The sequence below is a fragment of the Stegastes partitus genome, unplaced genomic scaffold (genome assembly GCF_000690725.1).
Source record: "Stegastes partitus isolate 25-593 unplaced genomic scaffold, Stegastes_partitus-1.0.2 Scaffold1094, whole genome shotgun sequence".
NCBI classification, from domain to species: Eukaryota; Metazoa; Chordata; class Actinopteri; family Pomacentridae; genus Stegastes; species Stegastes partitus.
The window spans coordinates 210,193-220,341 of NW_007578825.1; the positions used below are offsets into that span (position 1 = coordinate 210,193).

At 43.6% G+C, this 10,149-nt stretch overlaps 1 protein-coding gene across 1 annotated transcript; it reads left to right on the forward strand.

Moving 5' to 3' along the window:
- The first annotated feature begins 3,670 nt into the window (after positions 1-3,670).
- Positions 3,671-9,001, forward strand: krt8 (keratin 8). The gene is made up of 8 exons (XM_008296014.1): positions 3,671-4,208; positions 5,732-5,940; positions 6,614-6,674; positions 6,829-6,924; positions 7,223-7,387; positions 7,483-7,608; positions 7,727-7,991; positions 8,103-9,001. Exons 1-8 carry the CDS (start codon positions 3,798-3,800, stop codon positions 8,369-8,371), a joined length of 1,602 nt encoding a protein of 533 aa, XP_008294236.1. The 5' UTR covers positions 3,671-3,797; the 3' UTR covers positions 8,372-9,001.
- The last annotated feature ends 1,148 nt before the right edge of the window (positions 9,002-10,149 follow it).

Genomic DNA, 10,149 nt, shown 5'->3' on the forward strand with positions numbered 1-10,149 from the left:
GTCTGTGAAGCTCGAGTAATGAGAATCATACGCTGATCCAAAACATGTTTCATAATTCATGGCGGAATTATCAAAATTCAATTTTACTTCCAAACGCTCCGAGAGAAAACTGTGCCCGCCTGTGTGTGGGTTCAAATCAACGTCCCGCATGATTCAGAACCTGCTGATGATATATGACTACTATGATTTCACTGCAGTCATGTGAATTTCACAAAGCGAAACAGGAATTTCCCTTTGGCACTGTTTATTTTAGTTACCACTTTTCTCTTCTGTGGCGAAAGCTCCAAGCGGCATTCACAACATGGTATCAACGTTGCCACATGCTCTTTTACAGGACGATTGAGTCAGTCCCGTTGCAACTTTGCAACTCGGTGCAAATGGCCCGCTCCTGAGCTGGCATCCATTTTGGCATTTGACACAAAATGGGAGTGAGAGTTTTATTTCGGTACGTTTCTATGATGAAGCCAAGAGACACTGGCGGGAAAAGAAATAAGGTTAGAGAAGATGAAGGCGAGAGGGTATGGTGGAGGGGGGTTGGATCGGCAATGCCAAGATGACTCATCGTGGCGAGGGACTCGGGGGAGGAAATGAATGAGGGAGGAGAGGAACGCAGGCTGGGTATTGGTGGAGGGACAGTCGAATGGTGAGGAACATACCACCATGAGAAACATGCCGAAGCTACAGGACTGAAAGGAGCAATCGTTGTTCTGTTATCAGTTCGGTGTAAGAATCCTTTACTCCTCAGTGAGTCGCTGTCCCAGGAATGAGCATCAGTTATTAATTATGCCGAGCTATTTATAGAGAGCAACAGAATCTAAGAAAAGTACATGCCATCAGGCCCATTAGCACTAGACTAACGTGTTAAACGGTATTAAAAAAAAGCCAGCTGGTTAGTGCAGTTCACCAGGTTTGCAGATAAAAGCATGCAGACCAGCACATGCGGTGTGTGTGTGTGTAATATTCAAACAGGACTCGGGGTTGTGTACAGGTTGCCTGCAGCAGGTGAGGAATTTTGAGCCCTAAAGCATCCAAAACTGCCAACACGGCTCCAAAATGACTCTTTGCAGGACACCTCAGTGGCAACAGCTCCTGTTTTAAAGATGCTTGAATGTTAGAGTATGCAAAACTTTTCTTTTTCTATATTACCAACACAAATGTCTTGGCTAATTCTGGGGGAGTTAAAATAAAAAAGAAACAGAGGAACAGCTGCAAAACTGTGAGGCCAAAATGTTTTTTTTCCTCCCTCACCAGGCCACAGTGAGATTAGAGAGATAAATAGTTTAAAAAGCAGGATAATAAAACTGCTGCTACAGAACCTGTCGTAAAAATGATCAACTCAACAAATTTGATGCAACAGAAGTGAAGCACAACGCCAGTAAATGTCTTCATGATGCTATGGTTGAACATTTGCTTCTAATCTTTTAGTATTTAAGGTCTACATTGGGCTTTTATGTTGAAAATAGCGTCCCACACATTTTGATGCAGCGAGCAGTGAAGCTCAGAAATTACAGTTTTTGCTGTGAACAGTCTTTTTTTTTAAGCAAGTGTGGGCATTACTATCCTAAAATAATTTACAAATTTTAATTTTAATTTTAAATTGGGAGTTTTTTGTGCTTTCGAATATATAGTTTACCAACCTGTTAGCTTAGCTTAGCATAGGCTAAAGAACAGCTAGCCTGTCTAAAGTTTACAAAATCCAAAAGCCTGAACTACTGGTTTTACTTTTTTAATTAAAGACAGAATTTTTTTTTTCAGTCCATTTTTTTGTTTGTTTTATTTTGTTTTTTGACCAAATTGAAGCTGTTTTTATCTCACAAGGACCCAGAAACTGAAATCCGTGTTTATATTAGTGCTCAGTTGGACTACTGCAACTCCCTGTGTATGTGGTTGACACACAATCTGACTACAGTTAGGTCAGAATGCATTGTACAAAGAAAAGCCAGCACGTCACAGTGGTTTTGGCACGTTTACACCGAATGCCAGTAAAATACTGAACTGATTTTTAAATTTTGCAAAGTGTTTTTAAAGTCCTCAGTAGTTTCGTCTCTCAGTCCCCTGCTCACGCCATAAAACTAATCACCGATAAGGTTTTTCAATAAGTGCACCCAGGTCCTGGAACACTCTCCACATTAAATTCTCTCCCACCATTAGCAATTTCAAACCAAATAAATTTGTTTATTTTTTTCCTGAAGCGACCCTCATCTTGTCCACACTTCACTCAGTTTTCACTATAATCCTACCTGCTATTCAATCTAATCACTATGCTTTACCTTGGCTGTCTTGTTAATATAGTTGTCTTCACATGTTTATACTCAATATTTTCCTTGTCACTTCCTCAGTGCATTTATAAGGCAGGTATTTCTGGTTCTGGAGCTGCACAGGTCAGATCTGCAGCTACAGGTTCCACCAACCTATCTAGCATTTATGTTCTCTCGTTTGTTGTCTGTTTCTTTCCGTGATACTTTTGTCTCTCCTCCTCACCCAAACCCAGATGGTCACCCTCCTTTAGTCTAGTTCTTGTTCCCCACCGTCACAAATATGTTGCTCATCTGTAAACGTAGAATTCGCTGGGTTTTCTATGTGTAATTGTGCAGGGTCTTAACCTTATTTTTAAGTTAGTTTGGCAATTACTGCAATGAGGCTTGACCTTACTATTTACCCTTATTGAGTACATTTGTAACACAAACCTATCTCTCTACTGGACAGCACTAAGGTACGACGGCTGTTGTTTTAAATGTGACTTGATTATTGTATAAATTTACTCAGGAGGGATATCGTGTTCTGATATAGTCATCTTTCACAATGGGGTTTATCAGCATTAATCAGTGCTGATTAACGCTGATTGAACCCGCTCAATCAATGCTGATTAATGTCAAATAAATGCAAATAATATTCTCTAAGAACTGCACTGCTGGAAGCTAACAGTGAAAATTTACATTAGTTGGGAAGAGTTTTAAACTGGATCTGGGAGTTTTTATTTCAATATGTAAAAAAGGGAGAATGTGCTCCGAAACTTTAGACAGATTCAGTGGAGACAAAAAATCTACCGTCATGTTTCTGTACAAAATCATGGCTGTAATACTTGGGAAAGAAAAAGGCAACAGAATACATGTAGAGTGTTACAAAATTCACCCTAATGCACCACAGCCTACATTCCACAATCATTGTTGTATGTTCCAGAGGAAAATCAGTGACTCCTCCCTGCCTACAGACACACGAATCCCACCAGTGTATGATATCCACACCTTAACTGACAGATGCAAAAAAACAAACAATAAAAAGCATTCATGTGTATGAACTGCACTGAACCACACACCAACCAACTCTCCTCCACATGTACTCAAACACTTTTTCCTCATGCAAGGCTGCTGCTGCTGAAATACTTTTTCCTTTCTTTTTAAAGACTTGTAGATCTTATGATGAGTCAGTTGTGGTGTGTTCAAATACTTGGAGAGTAGAGGAAAACATAAAAATATCACATTCCTCCTCTGTTTTCTCTAACATCACGGAGAAGCTTGTCGAAAGAGCAGGTAATGGTTTTGACTGACTGGACAATGTGTCATAGAAGTGTAATGTTACAGCCCTGCCCTCCTGCTCTTCCAGCTCTGCAACCAATGGCAGTTCACTTAAGTCCCCTCCCACAGCAGGGCAGGCTTTAAAACTCCTCAGTAGATTCTCGTCTTTCTATCCACTCTGGTCTCTCCCCTCTGCCGGCCTGCCTGTCTGCCTGCCTTGCCAACTGAGCTGCTCGGTCTGACCTTTACCAGACTCACTCTACAAAGAAAAACTACTTCAGAATGTCTTTCAGGACCCAGACCACAATCAAAAGTTCTTCTGCTCCACGGAACTTCAGCAGCATTTCAGCAGGTGGCAGTGGTTTTGCCTCCCGCAAGAGCTTCGGTGGCAGGAGTGCCTATGGAGGTCACAGCTCCAGGGGCTATGGAGGACCTATCGTCAGCAGCTCTGCCTACAGCGTGAGCTCAAGCATGGGTGGCGGCACAGGCCTTGGCATGGGCATGGGCATGGGTTTGAATATGGGCTTCGGTGGGAACGTGGCATCTCAGCCTACCATCTCCGCCGTCACTGTGAACAAGAGCCTGCTGGCCCCCCTGAACCTCGAGATTGACCCCACCATCCAAGTGGTGCGCACCCAGGAGAAGGAGCAGATCAAGAGCCTCAACAACCGCTTTGCTTCCTTCATTGACAAGGTAAGAGCTCGCAATCATCCAGGGCACATACATGTCAAAAAGCCTTTTATTATTCCTTTCAAAGCAGCATAAATTACTTCAGTTGGGTTGAAAGCTCAGTCATGAGCGTTTTAATGCTGTGACGTTGTTATGTAACATCTGATGGAGAGACCCATATGTTTGCCACATGGACTGTAATGCTGATTTCCTCACTTTTTTTTTTTTGCTGCATCGAGAAAGTTGATTTATTCCCCCTCTTTTGCTTTCCTCGCCTCCCATAAATTCAACAAAGGCAACTCAGGGTTAGGCCCTCTATCTTTTGGCTCTGGCTGCCCTTTTATAGTGATGAAAAACAGAACAGGGGAGAACGAGAGAGACAAAGAGAGGAGAGAGAGAGCAAAAAAAAAAAAAAAAAAAGTTAAGGGTGTGTCAGGGCAGAACTCAGGGCTTGTGATATGAGTTACCTTGGGACTGGTCCCTCCCTTAGCTGGGGTGTGGCTCTTTCTGCTGCCCTGTTGGCCCCCACCAGTCCCTAACACACAGTCAGCACTGAGTACTATTGTTACCTTTATGACAATACCTTCTTTCACAGTGATACACTATGGATGTATAAATACACTGACTTTCAATCATTCAAAGTCCAGCATTTGTGTGATACTCAGGAGAGTATCGGCCCTGCGAGGCCTCAGTACCAGGTTAATATTTAAAAAGGCTGGCTGGTTTCATGTTCTGGTCAATGCCGGCTGACTGGCTGCATATCAGCTCTCCTTCTCCCAGTTAAGAGGAGATAAAGTGCATTTTGCATGCTTCAACACTACGCAGATAAACGTCCACCCTATTATCTATTCTCCTGTGCTGGCAGTGGATTTGGAGTAACTTTATTATTTGTGTTTACTCAAATGAAGACAATAGGAGATGATTAGTGTCCCAGGGTGCAAGGTCCACTGAGTCACATTTCTGCTTTCACTATCTCTGTTTTTCTAATTACAAATCTGCAAGCTCCCCAACTCTTCAGCTAATAAAAAGCCCCTTTACGTTCCACCTCCTCCAACCTCATCACACCTATATTACAAATGTTTACCTTTCAGCATCTGCCTGCAGATGAAACTTGGTTTTACCTCCTTCTCTCTCTCGCTGTACAAAAACAGGAAGGCATGCAGGAGAAGGGCTAACTAGGTCTACTCCTCCATCACTGCCTTTTTTTTTTTCCAACCCTCTACCTCCTGTCAGGATGCACTTATGTCACACAGGCCTTCCTTTGGAAAAAGCACAGGCAGCCTGAGAACAGCAGCGTACAAAGCACCAAAGATAGATAAGAATAACAAAGACTGTAGGTAGTGAATAGGTTGATTGATTATCAGGATGTTAACCCTGAATCAGGGTGAAGCAAAACTGCAGTTACGTCACACTTTTTAAAGGGGACTTCCGAATAATTCATAAATGATGACAAGGAATACTTTTTTCACACATGTAACAGTAAACAGTGCTGATTCTTTGTTACGCCTATTTGATTGCTTAATTTTTCAATTTTTCATCAACATCAGGTCCGCTTCCTGGAGCAGCAGAACAAAATGCTGGAGACCAAGTGGAGCCTGCTGCAGGGACAGACAACAACCCGGTCCAACATCGACGCCATGTTCGAGGCCTACATCGCCAACCTGCGCAGACAGCTGGACAGCCTGGGCAACGACAAGATGAAGCTGGAGGCTGACCTGCACAACATGCAGGGTCTGGTGGAGGACTTCAAGAACAAGTGAGTGTCCGGGGGGGGCAATAAGGGCTGTTTCATTTAGCAACAGGCCTGCAGAGCTCATCTGTTGCGCCAGCGATTCATGTAGAATTCCCCTTTTTGCAGTCAGGACAGGGTGCAAGAAAGATGTGTGCTTCAAAATGCGACTTGCAGTATATTGAGTTAATGTTTGCGTGGGCTACTCCCTACATCTGTCCATTGTCTTGCGTCATACAAACTCAAGGGAATTACAACACTGAGGAAGCATGTTCTAAACACCCATTGCATTACATACGAGTGGAACTAAAACTGACTTTATTGAGCTGGCTGTCAGCTGAGCTGCTTCATACAAGAGGAAATGAGCACGAATGTGCACATGCAGCCATGCGCATGTCTCCAACAGACACCGGTACAATAGTGCAGCACACGTTTGCTAGTTGTCTACAGACAAATGGAACATATCAGCCAAGGTTTTCCCCATGAGAGAAATATCAGTAACAGTTCTAGAGCTTGGCCTGGAGTCAACAGACAATGTGTGAGGCAAACCTCCCAAAGGAGTTCAAGAGTAAGGGATGGACTGCTTGCGCCTCCTAGTGTTGCACAAGTGTATAAACTCACAAAACTGAACAGAAGCATGAGATATATTCAAAATATTATTCAAAATCTGATGATTTACTCTATTTTTTTTCCCTCTCAGGTATGAAGATGAGATTAACAAGCGTACAGAATGTGAGAATGACTTCGTCCTCATCAAGAAGGTGAGCATCTCGCTATTTCTCAACTTGTTGTTGAGTTACAGCTTTGAAACCTTGTCTGCATTTCTTTCAGCGTGTTGACACTTGTCCTTCCCTAAATATGTAAATTATGTTTTTGTGACACCCCATTCTAACAAAGACTTTTCTTGGTTTCCAGGATGTCGATGAGGCCTACATGAATAAAGTCGAGCTGGAAGCCAAGCTGGAGAGTCTGACAGATGAGATCAACTTCCTCAGGTCGATCTATGAGGAGGTACAGCACAACGTTAGCTTGATGGTGTTGTTTGTTTCCTGCTTTTCCTTCTGACTGTAAAGCCTGCAAGCCACTTGTTGCTTTCATCAACATTATTTGTGATTTGTCTATCCAGTCATTACATACTTATGACGTCTGCGGTGGTATTTTTATCTGTGTTTTTTCTCAACATCTGTTCAGCATCTTGATTCGACTCTTGCCCCCGTCCCCGGAGTTGTATTAGCAGCACGGATTATCTCAAGAAGAGAATGTGACTGATCCTCTTTTCTTCTTCTTGTCTTTTGTTTTACCTCCTCAGGAACTGCGTGAACTCCAGGGCCAGATCAAGGACACCTCAGTCATTGTGGAGATGGACAACAGCCGCAACCTGGACATGGATGCCATTGTGGCAGAAGTCAGGGCTCAGTATGAGGACATCGCCAACCGCACCCGCGCTGAGGCAGAGACATGGTACAAGACCAAGGTAAGGACTGTTCTTGTAAAATACTCTCTTCATACAATATGCTCATCAAGTGGTGTTCTGGTTTGTAATATCTGGTTTTGCTGATATTCATTTAGTATGAAGAGATGCAGACATCCGCCAGCAGATATGGAGATGACCTGAGGTCTACCAGAACAGAGATCGCAGACCTCAACCGTATGATCCAGAGACTGACATCAGAGATTGACGCCGTCAAAGGACAGGTACGGGTGGTGTGGCATTTTTAGCCATTACATATTGTTTTTCACCGTCGTTCTATGTGAAACACAGTCACAATCAGTTAAGTGGACAAATTCTTATTTTTTGCAAATCCTCTTTCAGCGGGCCAACCTGGAGGCCCAGATCGCTGAGGCTGAAGAGCGCGGCGAGATGGCTGTGAAGGACGCCAAGGCCCGCATCAAGGACCTGGAAGATGCCCTGCAGAGAGCCAAGCAGGACATGGCCCGCCAGATCAGAGAATACCAGGATCTGATGAACGTCAAGCTGGCTCTGGACATTGAGATCGCCACCTACAGGAAACTGCTGGAGGGAGAGGAGGACAGACTGGCAAATGGCATCAAAGCAATCAACATCTCCCAACAGAGCAGTAAGTCACCCTCACTGACATGCTGTTGCTCTTCTGGTTTGGATTCCGGTGCATTTTACAGGTTTAACAGAATCCACACGCTTTAAAGTTTAATTGTTTTTGTCTCAACAGCAAGTTACGGCGGCGGTTACGGCGGCGGTTACCCCGTGGACAGCATTAAGAGCAGCTACACAAGCGGCTACTCCAGCAGTTACGGCGGTGGATACGGCAGCGGCTCAAGCAGTTACGGCGGCGGATACGGCAGCAGCAGCACCGGATTCAGCGCCGGCAGCTCCGGCAGCTACAACACCGCCACCACCAAGAAGAACGTCGTTATCAAAATGATTGAGACCAAGGATGGCAGAGTGGTGTCTGAGTCCTCTGAGGTCATTGAGGATTGAGCTGTCTAGTTTTGAGGTGTAGCTACCTGCCTGCTATGATCTCCTCTGCCTCTCTGGTAGTTTTATACTCACAGTTCACCCGCCCCAACTATTGTAATAAACAAGTCTGAAGTAAAATGCTTGTCAGCCACTCCCTAATAGAGCCTAAACTTGTTTTTCATGAAGCAATAAGTGATCCTAACACTACCAAAGATCTGAAAGGGACCAAAGAATTTATTTTGTATGTCTGATGTCTGACTGTTTGTACTAAAAAAAGAAACGAGTTTTGCCTTAGCAGTGAGATAAAATCCGGGCAAATTGCAACGAGGAAAAACAAACGTATATGTATATATATCACACTCCCTTGAAATCTATGCAGCCCCTATTCCATACACGAAGGGCTATTGTGTTGCATCAAACGGACAGTGGTGTTGTCAAAGGAATGTGAATGTACTGAAACAGTGCTTCAGTGTTGTTGGTCAACTAATGTCTTAAAATTGCCTGCTACAGTAGGTAGTGCATGTCTTCCCTGTGCGTGTCTTGTAACTGAAACTGTTCGACCCCTTAGGAGGCTGCCCACGTCAGACTGTTGTCCTGAGGTGCTGTTTTTGCTACCAAAACCAAATAAAATGTGTTTACTGAAAGAGAAGACATCTCTGCTTTTTTGTTGTTTTTTTTTAAATGGTAATGAATAGAGAGAGAGAAAGAAAAGAAAAAGAAACATAGTGGTAATCCATCCATCATCTATTCACCACTTCTTCATTAGGGTCGCAGGGAGCTGGAGTCTATCCCAGCCGACTTAGGGTGAAGGCAGGGGACACCCTGGACAGGTCACCAGTCTATCACAGGGCTACACTTAGAGACAGACAACCAAGCACACTCACATTCACACCTACGGACAATTTAGAATCACCAATTAACCTCAACATGTTTTTAGACTGTGGGAGGAAGCTGGAGAACCTGGAGAGAACCTACGCTGCACAGGGAGAACATGCAAACTCCACACAGAAAGATCCCAGGCATCCTAACCGGGATGAAAACCGGGGATTTTCTAACTCTGATGGTGCTAACCACTGAGCCACCTTGCAGCCCACGTAGTAGTAAATCAACTTAAATTCTAACAAATCTGACAGAAGTATTTATAAATGAAGAGTCCATTTGCAACAACAGATAACTCCATTTTTGTAGATTTTCAGAAAACTTTGTTGTTGTTGTTGTTTGCTTGAGATAATATCAATCCAACTTAAGTTGAGTGGATTTGACTCGGTAGAAATGACAAAAGCAGAGATAAGTGAAGTTTGATTGATATTGTCTCAGGTAGGGAAAAGTGGGGTCTCTGAAGGTTTGTGAAGATGGAGTTATCTGTTTTTGCAAATCCATCCAGTCTATCAAAGGGCTACACTCACATTCACACCTACTGACAATTTAGAATCACCAATTAACCTCAACATGTTTTTGAACCTTGTGGGAGGAAGCCAGAGAACCCGGAGAGAACCCACGCTGCAAGGGGAGAACATGCAAACTTCACGCAGAAAGATCTCGGGTGCCCACCCCCCGGGACGCGAACCGGCAACCTTCTTGCTGTGAGGCAGCAGTGCTAACCTTGCAGCCCTGTTTTTGCAAATGTACTCTTTAAATGCTTAAGCAGTCTGGAAGCAGGGACAGTTCGCAGTCATTAGCTTTAACCACATAAACAATGATAAATTGCTTTTATTAAAATTGTTGGGGTCTGTCTCATCTGTATTCTTGCCAAAATCCTATTAATTGGAATATAAATTAAAACAAATTTGCTCACTGCC